Source organism: Phascolarctos cinereus, unplaced genomic scaffold (assembly GCF_003287225.1).
Source record: "Phascolarctos cinereus isolate Bilbo 61053 unplaced genomic scaffold, phaCin_HiC Scaffold_5;HRSCAF=322, whole genome shotgun sequence".
Classification (NCBI taxonomy): domain Eukaryota; kingdom Metazoa; phylum Chordata; class Mammalia; order Diprotodontia; family Phascolarctidae; genus Phascolarctos; species Phascolarctos cinereus.
Window position 1 is genome coordinate 230,619,325 of NW_027555958.1, and position 18,740 is coordinate 230,638,064.

At 35.1% G+C, this 18,740-nt stretch overlaps 1 protein-coding gene across 2 annotated transcripts in view; it reads right to left on the bottom strand.

Annotated features, from left to right (window-relative positions):
* The window catches only part of UBR2 (ubiquitin protein ligase E3 component n-recognin 2), a 145,847-nt gene that overhangs the window by 39,415 nt on the left and 87,692 nt on the right, over positions 1 to 18,740 (bottom strand). For both annotated transcript variants that reach the window (XM_020976796.2, XM_020976797.2), the window contains exons 19-25: positions 18,525 to 18,647; positions 7,883 to 7,946; positions 6,728 to 6,852; positions 5,676 to 5,728; positions 3,281 to 3,383; positions 1,631 to 1,679; positions 124 to 278 (exon numbers count right to left, since the gene is read on the bottom strand). In XM_020976796.2, the coding sequence (XP_020832455.1) occupies positions 124 to 278; positions 1,631 to 1,679; positions 3,281 to 3,383; positions 5,676 to 5,728; positions 6,728 to 6,852; positions 7,883 to 7,946; positions 18,525 to 18,647 (672 nt within the window). The remainder of the gene's footprint in view (positions 1 to 123; positions 279 to 1,630; positions 1,680 to 3,280; positions 3,384 to 5,675; positions 5,729 to 6,727; positions 6,853 to 7,882; positions 7,947 to 18,524; positions 18,648 to 18,740) is intronic.

An 18,740-nucleotide genomic window follows, 5' to 3' on the forward strand; every position in this document is an offset into this window, starting at 1 on the left:
GCATGGTTTAATGTAAAAAAATCTCTTTTTCTGTTTTACTTTGCACATGTAAATGCTGATTAAGAATTTGGTGGCTGTCAAGTTAAAAATAAAAACAAAATTTAAAAATATCTTCAAACCTACCCGTTGTAGCATGGACTCTGACCAGGCATATCCATTATGTTCTACAGCCCACTGCAGTATTGTCCCCATGATACATAACATAACATCTGATTGCAAAATATTAACCAGACTTGCAAATAAGGGACAGAACGGAGGCAAAACAGGAGGTGGAAGTGCTGAAAAACAAATTTATTATTAGTTTCTTCTCCAAACTAATTTTTCTCTATACTATTTCAGAGTCTAATTAATTCTTACCTGGATAATACAGTACCTTCTCAGCTGGTTTTCTTACTATCCAACCTGTGCCCTGGCAGCCCAGATTAATCTTGGGAAAGCAAGGTTTTTATCACCTGCACATTCTCCCCAACACTCCAGAGCTAAAACTTTCAAGGACTAATATTTCATAGAATGAAGTATAAACTTTTTGGCTCAAAATCCATTCTTTGGTCCTAACCTCTTCTTCTTCTTTTTTTTTTAGGCAATTGGGGTTAAGTGACTTGCCCAGGGTCACACAGCTAGTAAGTGTCAAGTGTTTGGTCTGAGGCCAGATTTGAACAGATTTGAAGTCTTCTTGACTTCAGGGCTGGTGCTCTATCCACTGTGCCACCTAGCTGCCCCCCAACCTCTTCTTTTTCATCCTCATTGCTGACCCCTCTGAAAACTGTGTTCAGTAGAAAATTGAGTCACCTCTACCACTTCCCAAATGCTCTCCTGTTCCTGCCTTGAAATTCCATCCAAGAAGTGATGGACTCAAGATGCAGAATGAGACATAAATTTTTGGAAATGGATAATGTGGGAATTTGTTTTACTCTACCACGTATTTTTTTTTAAAGCAAGGTTTTTGTTTTTCTTTTATTCTGGGTAAATAGTAAGGAAAGAAAAATGTTTATTGGTTAAAAAAAATTTCTTCATCTACATTAACTTCCCATAAATATCCCTGTTCAATATTATCTTTCCTAATTCTTCCTGGGAAGAAAGATTTTCTCCTTCCTGTGAATTTGCATGGTTTAATATTATATCATGGTATATGATTATATAGTGACTATAATCATTTATGTAAGTCTTATTTCCCTTATTTGACCCTAGGCTGTGGGAATGCCATATCTGTGCCAGATTCACCTTTATTCTATCTCTTCTACTTCCCACATTGAAAATGTACTTCCTTTCTCAGAAATCCTAACTTTCCTTTTAGGCTCAACTGAAGTGCCACTTCCTATCCTGGGACTTTCCTAATTCATTCAGTTATTAGTCCTCTCATTATCTCACCTCTATGCAAAAATTACTTTGTATTCACTTTTGCATTACTTATTGATCTACAAGTTGTTTTCTATCAATAGATTGCAAGCTCCTTGAGGGCAGGAACTGTTTTTATCCCCAGCTCATATCATAGCACCTTACACATAGAAAGTGCTAGATAAATACTTTTTAAATGAATCAAATCTCCAAAAATTTGCACACCGTAAATATCCAATAAATATTACTGAATAAAAAGAGAAACTAAAGATGCCCTCTTTGGAAGTCCACCTACCTGTATCTTCCCTATTTTGCCTTTTTAATTTCCTTTGAGCTTCTTCAGCCTGAGAAAAAGCAAAGATATTTAGATTAAAATTCAATTATAAGGAATACCTGAAAATCCTAAGCTAACAACCAATCCATTGTACAAATTATCAAACACACAAATTCTTAGCAAACAAGAGGATTATCATTTTAGATTGAGCAAATTTATATTCTTTTAAACTGTTTTCAACAAAAGTTGTGAAAGCATTTAAACATATCTATTTTTAATCAATCAAAGCATCTTTAAAAAAAAGAGAAGGTATGAAAAAGATATCTAAAACAAACTTGCTTAGCTTCAAATAAAGTTAGCAGCAAAGCAAATCAAAACTCTGATTATGAGATGAAAAGTTTAGCCCCACTTAATGAGAACTACTGAATTTTTATAGTTCATAACTGGAGGTAGCAGGAAGAATATTGAATTCATAGTCACAGGACCCAGGGTCAGAGCATGACTGTCATTTACAATCTGTGTGATCTTGGGCAAGCCGTAAAATTCAATTAGATATTAGTTTCCACATTTGCTAAATGAGGAATTTGGATTTATGATCTACAGGGATCCCCCTTTCCAGTTCTAGATTATGTTACTTTATGAAAAAGTCTAATTAGAATGAGAACCTATAGAAGTTAGTCCAAATTTTAAACTAGAAGTTAAAAAATGAGACTTCAATAATTTTCATGAAAAAAAAACTCACTGTAATTAAAATGATTCATCAATCATTCAATAAGTATTGTGAACTGTTTACTTTATATCAGGTATTGTGCTAGGTGGTGAGGATACAAATATAATGAAATTAAACAATTTCTACCTATGAGGGGCTCACATCCTAACGGAAGAGAACAAGGATATATACGAGCAGGAAAAAAATATAAGGAGAATATGTACAAAGAATACAAAAACGTCTGTAAGAGAGGGAACTAGCAGTCAGGGGGGTTAAGGAGAAGCTTCATGTCATAGATAGTTCTTGATGTGAGTCATGAAACAAGATAAGGATTCTATGTGGTTGAGGAAAAGAGCATATTCCAGGCAAGTGGGATGGATAATCCAATGGCACAGAGATGAGAGATGGCAGTGTCACCTGTGAGAATCAAGGAGACCAGTTGGTTGGAGAGCAGAGTGTGAGAGGGGAGAGTAATGCGCAATATTATTAGAGAGGTTGGAGAAAGGTTGTAAAGGACTTTACAAATCAAAAAGAATTTATAATTGATCCTTGAAGAAATAAGGAGCCACTGGAGTTTACTGAGTAGGGGTATCATGGTCAAATCTTCACTTAAAGAAAATCACTTTGGCAACAACAAAGAGGATGGACTAGAGTGGGCAGAGACCTGAGGCAGGAAGGTCACTGCAACAATAAAGGTGGGAGGTGATGATGAGGGTCTGAACTAAGATGATAGCTGAGTGAGTAGAGAGAGAATGGGTCAGATGCAAGAGATGATATAGAAACAGATATGACAAGATTTAGCAACTGATTAGATTGATATATGGAGTGAAGGAGAATGAGGACAAAGAATAACACCCAAACTAAAAATTTTGAAAATTTTATAAACTGATATAAAATATAACAGCTTACAATTTGACTGAGCTAATGGAAAGCTATTGAGTATATGTTTTTTACCTAATTACCTTAGATTGCTCTGCCCTGGAAAAGTGGTAGAAATATAGATTGAAATCTTTAGTGCATTCTGGCTTTAGTTCATATAGGCCTCGTCCTGTTAATCCAGGTTTCCTATAAACAAAAAGTAATGATATCAACTGTTACTGCTAAATTTTTGAAATTACATTCATCCTTGTAAGGGACAAAGCCCCTGATCTTGGATCAAGAATCTAGAAGGAGCTAAACCTAATTTCTGACTTTTACTATTTGAGTTCTTATCAAACAGGAAGTCTTTTTATGCATAACCTATGTATCATTTATCAAACACTGACTTAATTTGTTTTTAAAAATTGCTTCTGGCTCTCTTATCTACTCTTTCTACTGATTTAATCTTTCACCACTACTAAGCAGTTTTGATGATTATTATTTTATAATGTAGCTTGAGGCCTAATAATACAATTCTTTCATTCCTATCTTTTCCCCAATTATTTCCAATGAGATAATAGACTTTATTCCTCCAAATGAATTTTACATCTTTTTATCTAGTTCTATTAAGTATCCCCTCAATAATCTGAAGAGCATAACACCAAATCTATAAATGAATTTGCATAGTATCATCATTTTTATTTTATTGGACTGGCCTAACCAAGTCTGCTGAATTGCTATTTAAGTTTTCCTTCCTGTGGAATGTTGTGTATTTGTATTTATTTATGATGCTTGTGGGACTTCATATCTGTGGGATTCCTAGATATTTTATGTCTTTTGTAGTTAATTTTGAAAAGAATTTCTCTAATTTTTTCTTCCTGGTTTTTGTTAGGGTTGGATCATGCTCGTGATTTTGTATCTGCTACTTTGCTGAAGCCAATAATGCTTTTGATTAGTTTCTACACTGGTTCTAAGGTTTTCTGAATACATCATTATGATCAATGAAAATTAGAATAGTTTTGTCTCCATTTTTGCCCATGCTTATACCTTTAATTTTGTTTTTGTCTTATTGTTACAGAATTATTACCTAGAAGAATATTTATACAAGTATCAGGATACACTGGAAAGAGTGAAGCTAGACAGTTGAACCTGGGAGTAACAAGACTGAAGTTCATATTTTTTCTCTGCCAATTATACCACCTATATGACCTAGAACAAGTCATTTAACTTTGCCAGGCCTTTGTTCTTCATTTTCTAAATAAGGAGATCAGACTCGATGATTTCTAAGGTCTCTTCTAGCTCTAGATCTAGATCCATACTTACAAACTATGTCAAATAACAGCATGGAAAGGCGGCTGTCATGCTTTTACCTAATATGTACTGGGATTCTTTCTAATGTTTTCCATCACAAATGATGCTCTTGGTTCTATTTTATATTTATACCTATTTTATATCACATTAAAAAAGGGTCCCTCAATGACTATGTTTTTAAAGAATATTAATATGCAAGTTAATTTATTTTCTAAAAGGCTTTTTCCTGCATTTATGGGAAACACCATGTGTTTTGTTGTTTATATAATTAATTATGCTTCTTAAAATTTTTTATTTAACTTCTTTTTGTTAGAATGGAAAGTTAAATTTTACTGAGAGAAATGTCCAGAAATCACTGTGATATAAAAACAAAAGGCACTCAGAATTTTAGAAAGCAGAGATACAAATGCCATAGCATTTCCTAGTGCTATGATTCTTTGTTTCTGATGAAGATGTACTGTTTCCTTGTTTCAGTATCTGGCACTTCAAAATGCATAAGAAAAAATGTTTCTTGTAATAAATCTAAAAGGAAAATTATTAAAATACAAGATATGTTAATGTTTTTCACTATGAATGGAGTCATATTTACTATAGCTTTGAAAACAAATTTCCAACCTCCTACGTAAAAGAGGGTTTTTCCCTTCCACTTTATTCAGATCAGTGGTCATTTTAAACATATTAATGGTGATACATTTTGGAGGGTAGATAAAGTACTATTAACAAACTTTTTTAAACCTCAAAAATCTGAAGTCATTAAAAACTGCTGAGAGCAGTTCATACAGTCTAGTAAGAAAAGCTGAATGCCAAAGAGAACAAAGAAAGATAATTCAAGAAATACAAAGCACTCATTTGAAACAGCTGCTCAGGTTAACCACTTTTTTAAAAAAGTAATCAATATATAAAAAAAGTCATTCATTCTGAATAACTCAGTGAGCTTCAATGGTGGCAGCCACACTGATTTAAATGAGAATTTCTATGTTTCCTATAGCCCCAAATTATTATGGGAAGCAGGCTTAATTTAATTTTTTAAGGTATGTAATAGATTTTTGGGTCGATCAAGAAGACACCATCCAAAAGTATGGCCCTGTGAAATTAAACTTCACACTTCACTGCTTACTACTAGAGAAATCAGTCATCTTCAGAAAATGGAATTTTAGAATATAATATTACTTTAGAAAGTAAACTCACTTGAAACAGGCAACTGCTTCAATTACACTCTCCATTCCCGTCTCCTTGTTCTCCTGAATGGCATAACAGGTAAAGAAGTGTTTCATATAACTAGTTAATAGTACCAGAGGCTTCATACACAATGTATGTACTTGTATAAGATCTTCTTGTGTGCTGACATTTACAAAGCTTAATATAACTTCAAAGAACAGCATCAAATGCTACTACCATATGGGATCAAGGCCTGGAAGGGGTTAAATGAAAATGCTAAGCCCATATTAATAATAACTACTGACATTTAGTATCTCACATTAAGGTTTACATGCATTATTTCATACGCACATTTACATGTATCACTTCAATTAACCATAAACTGAAAATGAATTTTGCAAAAAAAATTTTTTGGAGTAATTTATCACTTTCTATCTAAATTGTTTTTCATGAAACCAATGGCATCCGGTATCTCTAAACATGGTTTTGGATTTTTAAATATTCCTTACTCAAAGTATTAAGGAAATTTAAAATTTATTTTTAATTTAAAATTCATCTATATGACAAAATCCTATTCCAGTGCTTCACTGGAGGTGACAGCTTCTATCAAGCTGAAACAGTTTTTGAGCATGGGACAAATGATGCTTGTTGTCTGAGGATCAGCCTAGTTAAGATTGAAGAGTCTCATCAACCTAATCCTATGATAATTAATTTTTCATCAACCACAATTCTGGAAAACCATCCACTGGGTCAACAGAGGGGTTATAATCTGCATCTCTGGAAGGAAAATCTTCCCCCATCTCACCGCTCCATGAGTTACTAAAGTATACTTACTACCTTCATAGATTCCTACTTACCAGAGGAAAGTGGGTATGCAAAAACTTTTTATGGCATCATAAAAGATTTTATTATACAATAAATATAAAAAGCACGGATCTTTAAGGCTTTTCTATTTGCTCCTTATGGCACATTTAAGTGATGTATTTTATTTTTAGTTTGGGAAAACTTTAAGAAAAAAATACGAAATTGATACTGATAAAGTTCTATGTTGTTCTATGTATTGTGAATTTTTAGATACTTACATCTTCTGGCAAAGCCTTTACCAATTCACTATGTGCCATAGGTCTAATGCTCAGCTGATGGATAATCTCACGTTTAATTTCATCTGTAGCATTTACATGTCCAACTCCAGGACTAAATCTTTCTCCTGTTAAATTGGAAAAAAAGTATATAATCATATACATTTAATATAGCTACAATGTTTGTAACTCAGACAATTGTTTATATCATATTTTTCTATTTGTATCCCCCTGTCTGCCTTTGTAGTGGAAAAGTGAATGATTTGGCAATTGTCACCAAAACCAATGGAGGTTTAAAGATTTCTTGGGTCTACAAACAGGCAGGACAGAGACTTGGACAATAAGTGGAAAGAATCTCACATTTAGCCAACAACCTCAACCATACTGAATCATAGTCATGTCAGGTAACTGTAGATTGCTGTCTTGGCTGGATTGGGGGGTTGGGAGTAGAATGGCAGTAAAGAAGTTTGGTAATGGGCAGATGGTAAAAACAGCAGTTAAGGTGCCTCTTCTCGTTTCACTTGCTACTTGGTAAGCAGGGGAAAAGTCCATCTATGTTGTGGTAATAAACAAACAAACCCAAAAACCACCTTTGTTTTTCACCACATTTTCCCCCTTTTCACTTCCCCTGGCAGTAACTACAATTCTTTTTCTGTGGAGCACAGAGGAGATGTTATAGGTGACCTAAAATAGCACAGGATGAGGGGAAAGACAGGAGGCAAGAGAAAGCAGAGGAAAAAAGGAAGGAGAGAAAACCTTTGTAACCACAGTTCACTAATTAAAATTACTATTCTTAATACTGCCAAGAAAATTTTTGTTCTTCCTAAAGAGATGGAGAGAAATCATTTGGATCACTTCCCAGGAATCTCAGCAACAACAGTAGTGCACTAGTCTTTTGAATATTCTGTTTTCTAGGGTGCTACCATTTCTTCCTTTATTCTTCTCAAACCTTAGAACCATTTAGGTTGATGTTACTCTAAGGAGCCACCCTTCACAAATTCTCCATCATACCTACCTGAAGAAGAGAAAGAGTTAGAATGTAATATCCTTTCCCAGGAACTGAATTTCCGTAACACACCAGGTGTTATTAGGATTTCTGAGTATGTGCAACTGTAAGACCCACCCAAATTTATATTTGTGATAGATTAAAAAACTTACCAACAAGCATTATAATGAGGTACAACATTTCTTCTATTAGAGTATTATTTTGCTGAACGACATCCTATTATAAATAAGGGATGGAGAGACAAAGGGCAAAAGTTTGAGAAAGTACATTTTATGGTTTATTGACAAAGGAAAATGATGCATTTAGGCTTTCAAATAGTAACCAAATATCAAGTTGTATACTGATCAATTATATATATATATACATTAGTGTGTGTTACTTAATAAGTGAATCTATCATCTCATACTGTTAATAAATTAAACTGCCAATTTTACTCAGCACTGACCATTCTGCATGACTCACACAAATCCCACATAAAGTTCCTAGGTCATAGTTCAGTGCTTTGGTACCTATTTTAGAAATGTGAATGGAGAGTGATGAGGGGTAGTTAAATGAAAAATATAATCAGGATCCCTGAACCTCATATTACTGTGGAAGCAGTAGAGGAACGGCATCTGTTTTATTTCACTATGCTTAATAAACATTGTCTGATATTGCAGAGAATCTGAAAGTCAAGGAGAATGTCAAAGGCCATCTAGTCCAACTCATTCCTAATTAAGAATATTTGCTTTCTTATAACACACAGGAAAAGCAATATATTGTACCACTTCAAGCAATTGTTTGAAGACTTCTATTAATAAAGAACACACTATATTAAGAAGCAATCCAGTTCACTTTAGGATATTTCTAATTGTTAGGAGTTTTCCCCCCTTAATATCAGGCTACCCAATGCTCTTGGTTCCATCTTATGGAATTGAGAAGAATAAGTCTAATTCCTCTTTCAAATACTTAAAAATAGCTAATCATGTCCTCTCTCAAGTCTTTTTTTCTTTAGGTTTAATATCCTGAGCTCCTTCAAACAATCCTCACATGGCACGGTACTTCAAGGTCTGCCCTAGGGCAGAGTACGCTGCCCTCACCTGGATACTCTCCAATTTATCAATGTCCACCTCTATATGCAGTGCTCAGAAATGAACCTAAGACTCTAGATTTTACCGAAAGGAAGAACACCTAGGGACTATCATCTCCCTAGTCCCAGACACTAGGCCTTTCTTAACATAGCTGATATCACATTAACTTTTTTGGCTATCACATTGCAATACTTCATGTTAAAATTTCAATTCCATCTTATGTAAGTGAATGTTGAAAACTAAAAATAAGTTATTAAAAAAAAAGATTTTAATTCCAGGATGTTGTTGGTTTTTTATTGTGAGTTCCAAATTTTTTCCCTCTCGCCCTTCCTGTACTCATTGAGAAGATTAGCAATATGATATCCATTATACCTGTGAAATCATGCAAAACATATTTCCGTATTAGCCATGTTGCAAAAAAAAGGGGCAAGAAAAATGAAATAAAAATTAATATACTTCAATCTGTACTCAGAGTTCATCAGTTCTCTCTCTGGAGACAGTAGAATTTTTCATTGTGAGTCCCTTTGGGAATTATTATGGATCACTGTATTGATCAGATTACCTAATCTTTCACAGTTGGTCATTATTACAATATTGCTGTTATCATGTACAATATTCTGTGGTTCTGCTCACTTTCACTCTACATCAGTTTGTATAAGTCTTCCCAGATTTTTATGAACCTATCTCCCTCATTATTTCTTATAGCACAATAGTATTCCACCACAATCATATACCACAACTTGTCTGGCCATTCCCCAAACTGATGGGCATCTTCTCAGTTTCCAATTTTTTGACACCACAAAAAGAACTGCTATAAATATTTTTTACAGATATGTCTTTTTCCTTTTTTTTTTTTTTGATCTCTTTGGGATATAGACTTAGTAGTAGTATTGCTGGATCAAAAGGTATGTACAGTTTTATAGCTCTTTGGGCATAGTTCCAAATTGTTCTCTAGAATGGTTTTATCAGTTCACAATTCCACTCACAATGCATTAGTGTACCTCACCTATTTTTCCATGTCTCCTCCAGCATTTGTCATTTTCTTTTTCTGTCATGTTAGCCAATTTGATAGGTATGAGGTAGTACCTCAGAGCTGTTTTAATTTGCATTTTTCTAATCATGATTTTTAGCATTTTTTTCATATGACTATTGATAGCTATGATTTCTTTTCTGAAAATGCCTGTTCATTTCCTTTGACCATTTGTCAATTGGGGAATGGCTCTCATTTTTATAAATTTGGCTTAGTTCCCTACATACTGAGAAATGAGGCCTTTATCAGAGAAACTTGCTGTAAAGGTTCTCTCCCCCACCTCCACCCCCATCCCTAGTTTCCTGCTTTCCTCCTAATTTTGGTTGTATTGGCTTTAAGTGAAAACTTTTAAATTTCATATAATCAAAATTATCCATTTTACTTCCCATGCTCTTTTGTAGCTCTTGCTTGTTTATAAAAGCTCCCCTTATCCATAGTTCTAACAGTTAATTTTTCCCAAGTTCCCCTAATTCACTTTTCATTTTACTCTTTATGTCTAAATCATGTTTCCATTTTGACTTTATCTTGGCCCTCAAAAGTCTGTTTTGCTTCTGACCACTGCCTGCTTTAGTCTGCCCTGCCTCTAATCCACTCTTTTTCTTAGCCTCTTTCCTTCTTACTTCCCTGTTGGGCAAGACAGATTTATATACTCAACTGAGTGTAACCAATTCAGATGTGAGTGAAATCTGAATATTGCCTCCCTCCATTTTCCCCTCCACTGCAAAAATGGTTCCTTTTCTTTTGTGTGAGAGAATTTCCCCAATCCTTTCTTTCCTTTGCCCTTTTTCCCACTGCATTCCTCTCTTTTTCACCCTTACATTCTTTTGAGATCATCCCAACATAATTGATTCACACTAGTGTCCTCTATCTATGCAGACTCCTTCAAATTGCCCTAATAATGATAAAGTTCTTAGGAGTTACATATGTCATTTTCCCACATAGGAATGTAAATAGCTTAACCTTATTATGTCCCTTATGATTTCTTTTCATGTTTACATTTTTATGCTTTAGTTAAGTCTTGTGTTTGAGTGTCAAATTTTCTATTCAGCTCTGGTGTTTTTATCAGGAATACTTGAAAATCCTCTATTTTACTCATATGTGCTTTTTATCACTTGTTTATTTATTTTTATTTTATTTATTATTGTTATACTCAGTTTTTCTGAGTAGGTTATTCTAGGTTGTAGTCCTAATTCCTTTGATTCCTGGAATATCATATTCTAAACCCTCTGATCCTTTATCAAGGTAGCTACTAGATCTTCTGTGATGCTGTCACTCCATGGTATTTGAATCATTTCTTTCTGGCCAGTTGCAGTACTTTCTACTTGACCTGGGAACTCTGGAATTTGGCTATAATATTGTTGGGAATTTTCATTTTGGGATCATTTTCAGGAGGTGACTGGTACATTCTTCAATTTCTATTTTACCATTGAAATACAATGTCTAGGGTTTTTTTGTTCATGGCTTTCTTTGCTTTCAGGTAGTCCAATAATTCTTAAATCATCTCTCCTAAATGTTTCCAGATCAGTTGTTTTCCCTATGAGATATTTCACATTTTCTTATTTTTTTTCATTCTTTTGATTTTCTTTTATTGTTTCTTGATGTTTTATGGAATAATTAGCATCCACAAGCTCAATTCTAATTTTTAAGGAATTATTTTCTTTAATCAGGCTTTGTACTTCTTTTACCATTTGGCCAATTCTGTTAAGATGTTATTTTTGTCATTTTTTTTTGTATTGCTCTTTTACCAAGCTATTAATTCTCTCTCTTTTTTTTTATAATTTTCTTGCATTGTTCCCATTTCTTTCTCCAATTTTTCCTCTACCACTCTTATTTAATTTTTAAAATCAATTTTTTTTTGCTCTTTTAAAAACATTTCTTTCTTTAGCTTTTCCCATGAATTCTTGTTGGGCTTATGTCCAATCTGCATTTTAGTTTGAGGCTTTGCTCACTGATGTTTTTGCATTGTTGTCTTCTTCTGAGTTTATGTCTTAAGCTTCCCTGTACCAGCGTAGCTTTTTATGGTCAGGTTCTTTCTTTGTATTTGCTCATTTTTCTAGGTTTGGTTTTTTTTTTTTAATTTGAACTTTACGTTTGAGCTGGGCTTTGCTCACCTGGAGTAGGGGATGGGAACTGTCACTGTCTCAAGTTTCAGACTTTTCACCCTACTGTTTTCACAGCTAGTTCTGACAGAGAATGCAAGTTCTCAGTGCTTCCAAAATGATGTGACTGGAGTAGAGGCGTTATCACTGCTCTCCTCGTCTGTACTCTGGTCCTTACCCAGATAGAGGCCCTGTTCCCTTGAAGCCAGAAGTGCTAGCACTCCTATCTCTGCCCTGGAATTGAGACCTGGAACTAGTGGCCCTGTTCTCTCTCTGCCCTGGAACTGCAATCGAGGTCTCAGCTCCATTGGAACCACAGGTGCTCCTCTTTGCCCTGAACCTATGACCCAGAAATGGGTTGCTAAACAGGGCTCAGTCTTGTGCCCAGTACTCTTGCAGGAATCTCTTGTAATCTTTTTTTTTTGAGCAGTTGTTTAATCCCTTTACTGTCCCTGGGTGATGAGAGCTTCTGAAACTGTTGCTGTTGCTGTCACTGCTACTTAAAAAGGTCCACAGCTGGTGTTGCTGCCATGCTGTGCTACACAGTCAGCTCCTACTCTACTGTCACAAATCTCTCCTGACCATCTAAGCTGTCTCTGGCTGGAAAAAAGTCTCACTCTGACCTTTTGTTATTTATGCTGCTCTAGAATTTGATTTGATACACTATTTTAAAGCTGTTTTGAGAGGAATGTTGGAAGAGTTCAAACAGAATGCTCCCTCTACTTTGCCATCTTAGCTTTGCCTCTAATTCTAGGTCTTTTTCAAACAAATTGCTACCTAGCTCTGCCACCCAGTCTGATTAATAAAATTGGTTTTCTGAAAACAAATGTGAAACTTTATATCTAATCTTTAAATTTCATCTGATTTGACACAGTCCAATGTTCTAAGGCTAGATTTTTTTTTTAAGATCCTACTGCTATCACTCAACTTATTAACTTTGAGTTATCTGTGAATTTGAGAAGTATACTGTTAACAGCAGCATGGCATAGTGGAAAGAATGTTGTTATCAGGAAGGTTTGAGTTCAAATTCTGCTTCTCTCAGTCTAGCCAACACTAACTAGATGTATGTGACTAGTTTCAGTTTATTCATTTGTCAAGTGGGACTAATTATGTTGAGGTAGATCCTACTTCAAAGGATTATTATGAGTATCAAAAGAGATAATATATGTAAGGTGTTGTACAAACCTCCTAGCACTATAAAAGTATCAGTTACTTATAGATTTATCCAAATCATCTATAAAAATGTTAAATAGTACTACACCAAGCACAGATCCCTTAGGCACTCCACAAAAGACTTCTTTTCTAAGCTAATATTGAACCAATAACTACTCTTAAGGTTCTTCCATTCAACCACAACCAAATCCATTTACAGCTATTGTCTAACCAAGTACTTTCTACTTTTCCCACAAAAATGGTTGAGAAATTTCGTTAAATTCTTTACTAAAATCTAAGTAAATTGCATCTGTGACATTTTCCCTGGTCTATTCCCTGTAAAAAAAAAAAAGGAAACGAGTTTAGTCTGGCATAGCTAGTCTTTGATAAAGCTACCCTACAACTTCTTTTCTAGATGTTCTCTTATCACCCTTTTAAAATGTTTAAGAATTTAGCCAGAAGTAGTGGGTAAAATTATTGACCTTTCTTCCCAGTTTTGGAAATTGGTACCTTTCCCTTTCTCCTGTCCCATAGTACCTCTTCCAATCTCCACTATCTTTCAAAGAATACGGAAAAAGTCTCAGCAATCATCTATCAAGTCCTTCAGTTCCCTGAGATGCAGTTTGAATGGGCCTGTTGACTTGCACTCATTATGGGCAGCTGGCTGCTTTCTTATTACCATCTTTATTAATGCTGAAGTTCAGCTTCCTCTTAGCCATTTTTGTGCTGTCCTTTAAAGTCCCAACTCTCTTGTCAGAGAAGAGTTGAACTATTCTTTCTCTTGCCACCAATACCATTCCACTCACTCTCTCCCCTTCTCCCACCATCGTCCTCTCCCTTATCTGATCTTCTTTTCTCCAATGAAGCTTAAAAATGAAAAATAACAACACATCCTTTCTTTTTCTTAGTTTTTCTTGCCTGGCTCAACTCAAGGTGTCCTATTCTGATAGGACTCTGGCATACTTCTGTATTCACGTTCTCTTGCTTGCATCTTCCTTAGGTAGGTATCTTTTAAAAACTAAGTAATGAGTTCCCTGTACATCCACTTTGAATTCTTCAGACAACTAATTCCTCCTGGGGCAAATTCCCCTGAAGAATTTTAGGCCATGGCATCCTTTCTCTAAAGTCTTTGAAATCTGCTCTCCTAAAATTTATGATGCCTATCATGTTATGTCTAGATTTCCTCTTGTCCATCACAAATTCTAAGATCTAGTAGTCACTTCTTGACAAGTTCCCCATCATAACTATCCCTGCAACTAGTTATTCCTTTTTGGTGAGAATTAGTTCCAGAAGAGAAGTTCATCTTGTTGGTGGTCCCATCTTTTGAAGGATGAAAACTATTATTAAGATATGCTAAAAATGTTTTTAGCTCCTCTGTTTTTTCCAAAGAGAGAACTCCATGCTGAGTGAAGTGAGCAGAACCAAGAGGACTTTGTATACAATAACAGCCACATTATGCAATGACTAATATTGTTAAACTGAACCCTTCTCAGCATTACAAGGATCTAAGACATCTCCAGAGGCCTTGGGATGGAAAATGCTGTCCACATCCAAAGAAAAAACTAGGGAAGTTGAATTGCTATCACTTGTTTTTACTTCTGTTGAGTTTTGTTTCATCTTTCTGATGGTTCCTCCTATTGGTTTTAATTTTTAGTTACAACTTCACTACTGTTTTAATTTAGTTACAACTTCACTAATGTGAAAATATGTTTAATGGGTATGTAAATGTAAAGCCTATATCAGATTGTGTGCCATCTTGGGGAGGGTGGGGGGAGGAAGAGGGAGAAAAATTTTCAACTCAAAAGCATATGGAAGTGATTGCTGATAAATCAAAATAAATTAATAAAATTTAAAAAAAAATAAAATAAAATAAAAAACCAAAGAGAGAACTCCAGCAGACAGTCATATAAAGTCACTTATCATTATTATATCATGTGCCTGTTTGCCAAACTCCTCATCTTTTCCTTTTTCTGTCCAGGAGATCTTTAGTATAATCCGATGACAATATTTTTTTTCTGCTTCTGTAATCATTAATCTTCAATTCAACAAGCACTAATTTGGTTCCACATACTATGCTAGATGCTGGGCATACAAAGACAAAAACTAAACAATCACTGCCCTCAAAAAGTTTACATTATGCTATGAGGAAACAATATGTATGCAGCTTAGTATTTATAAAATACATACAAAGTAAATCAAAAGCAATTTTGCAGAAGGAGAACACTAACAACTGGGGGGATAATGAAAGGCTTCCAACAGGAGACGTAGGCATTTGAGGTGTGCTTTAGAGGCGGCTATGGCTTCTACAAAACGAAAGTAGGGAAGGAAAGCATTCTAGTCGTGGGCAATAGCAGGCAGTGTTTCAGAGAGCAAATCAGCAGGTAGGCTGGTCAGTCTGGCTGAAATATATAGTGTCTAAAGGGATGTAATATGAAATATTAGCCCTTATCAAGTCTCAGCTTCCTGTAAAATGGCGATAATAAATAGCACCTATCTCCTAATGTTGTTGTGAGGATAAAATGAGACAATATTTGTTAAGCACTCTGAAAATGCCATAAAATATTAGTTATTATTGTTATCATTATCTAAAGGCGTTCAGTATCTTCCCTAATACTTCATATTCCTGATCAGTGCTTTCAAGACTCCTCCTACCAGTACCATGAAGATAATTAAAAGTGGGTAACATTCATGAAGTTTCACAAATCTTTCAAGGTTCTCACACATTGTCCAGATGCTAGAATTAAAGCTGGCTTTTCTACTGTTAGTGTTATGTCAATAAATAGCTGCTTCAGTACTCCTCAGTAAAAGGCCCCAAATACCTATTGACATTTTCTCTTCACTCTTACTGGATGTTCAGTCCCTTGATGCTGCCTGAGGCTCTCTATCAGCATTCTCTGGAATACTCTGAAAGCTGTTTCTTCTGTAGAGACTCCAGCTTCCACCACTATGGGAAGAGCTTCAAATGTTCAATGATCCTCTTCCCTCACTTTTTTAACTTTCTGACACAGATAAGGATTCCTCTCTGCCTCTTCAGATCCTTCTTTTTGTTTTTCTATGGAGTACTCCATTCTCCCTGATAACCTAGAGAGCAGAGAATTAATCTTCTAATGCTTAACTTCTTTCTAGGAGGGAAACCACTGTGTATTTTGAGCATAGATAATTACTGCTTGACTGTAACAGAAGGAAATGTCACACATGCTATTCAGGTCATTATAAAATTCACCCTACTCTCTCTATATTCTGGAAGCAAAAATCTCCATCCTTTATTGTTCTTACTAAAAGCTCATATGGCTAGCTTGGCAAATACTTGTTGGAGTCCAACTCAGGAGTCATTAATCTCCTTTCCTCATTAGCTCCTCAATAGATATACCCAACTTCTTTTGTGTTTTTCCACTTTTCTTCTATTCTTCTTCAATCCTCTTTCCTGATTCTGCCCCTTCTCTTTTAGCCTAAGTCCTCTTTCCAAAACTTTATCTCAGATCTTTTTCACAATTAAAAAACCCTCCAAATCCAACTTCTCAATTCCTTCTCTATATTCTTCAGCTGAAGTCTTTCAATCAACTTCAACCAACCCAGAAATTTCAAGAGTTGTGTAATACAAAGGCAAAAGTACAAAGCAATGCATAAGCCTACTCCTACTTTTAATAAATAAAAAAACCTAAAGGTCTCCCTGGTTAAATCTGCAGAACAAATCACTTCTTTATTTGGTAAGTTTTATTGATGTCTTTTGATTCTATACCATAGTCAATCCCCACAAAAAAAATTTTTTTTAAGAATGTGGGCCTGAGAGAGACTAGAAGTTGTTTATACTTACATTAAGAATGAACAAAAAAGAAAACTTAATTCCAAATATAGACAGTTCTCATGTTACATAAATGGATCATTCCATTTCTATGTAATATAAATTTGCCCATGGACATGGGGAAGGAGGGCACGGAAGGAGGCAGGAAGGGGGCCACACACCACTGGAGGGAGGGGCTGGCAAACAGTTCAAGGACAATTAAGTCCAGAGACAGAGAAGCAAGAGCAAGAGGAGGAACAAGTGGAGCTGGGACCAGCCACATGGGGGCCTAGCTAGAACCAAGAGGAAGAACAAGTCAGGGACATACACATGGAGGCTGTACAGACACAGAAGAGAGAGAATGGGTATCATGTGGGGGCCATGGGCAGATATGCAGTACCCAAGCATGGACAGACAGAAGACACATACAGGGACCAGACACATGGGTGGGTGGGCACAGCAGGGCAAAGATCTCTTTCAGCATGCCAGAGGTCTCAAGCCATGCCCCTGATCTGCCAGTGGCAGCAGCAGTGGTGGTTTCTCTGTGTATCTGTTCTTCTGCTTTCACTTGAGGATTTTTTTTTTAGGGTCTGTTTCTTTTTTTGGTGGAGGGTGGGAGGACATGGAGTGCTAAGTCAAGGGGCAGCAGTGGAGAGAGAACAAGAGCACAGTACTGTACAGTAAAGTTAACAAAGGTGTTTTCTGGAATGTGGATTTCTTTCAGACTTCCTTATATAAAGTCAAATGTGAGAACTTTATACTCAATCATTTCAGATTAGCAATCTAAGGGCAAGATTCCCTTCACAATCCACCACAGTCTCTCCCTACTAGCCAGAAGGTTATGTGTAGAGGAACCACTTAAGGGTGAAGTACCATGGCCCTAACGAATAGATCTGGTTAGTTCAGTAAATAAGAGACAAATTATGAAATATCAACTCATCTTTTAAAGGCATGATAGGATAAGTAAACTCTTCAAAAGGAAGGAGTCAAAGTTAAGTACAAATATACAAAATTAATATAAAAGAGGAATAATGATAATTGCCTCTCCCTAATACAAGTTAGTGTTGAGGGAATATAATACACTTGAAATAAATTTAGCTTTGAGGAATAAAAGTGCTATAATACAGTTACATATAATAGTTACAGAAAGTTATATATATACAAAAATATATAGTTACATGTCATATTGCTTTAATATACTATAAAACTATCTCTGAGATTTGGCAGAACTTCCACAAAATGTTGAGACTGCCTAAAAACTCAATTACAGAGTCCTTTAACAAAAAAAAAACCTGTCTTTTCCTTCTTATAAACCTTTCATAATGACTAGCACTATACTTTGCAAAATAATAAAATACGTTCAATAAATAACTGTTAAATATTACAATTTTGCCCAATGTAATTATAGTTTTTTGGAAGGGAGAGGCAAGAGACTCTGCAATGCTACCTACATATGAATCTGTTCAACAAAAAGTCATTAAAATTTATTACATATGTTATTCATCATTAAATCATGTAAAAATCAGATTTCATACTCTGATAATATAGGGCAAGATTAAGGGATTTTAAATTCCATTGCCCATCTTTATTGATCTTGCTAAAGGTTGTTAAAGATATATTAGTGATGTGATAGATATTTGGAAAACTATGCATCTTACTTACCTTATTAGTATTCTCAGAGCTGAATCTTTTCCCATAATCAGGAGTACTGAAAATTTGATAAAGTTCAAACCGACTGAGCATTATCATTAAGAAATGGTTTGGATCCATCATAGATACACCTGTCTGTTTAGAACAAAGGTTGGAACAAAAGAGAAAAGGTTTAAAGTTAAGATTTGGGAACTTATTAACGACAAGTGTTGTTGATTTTCAGAGTAC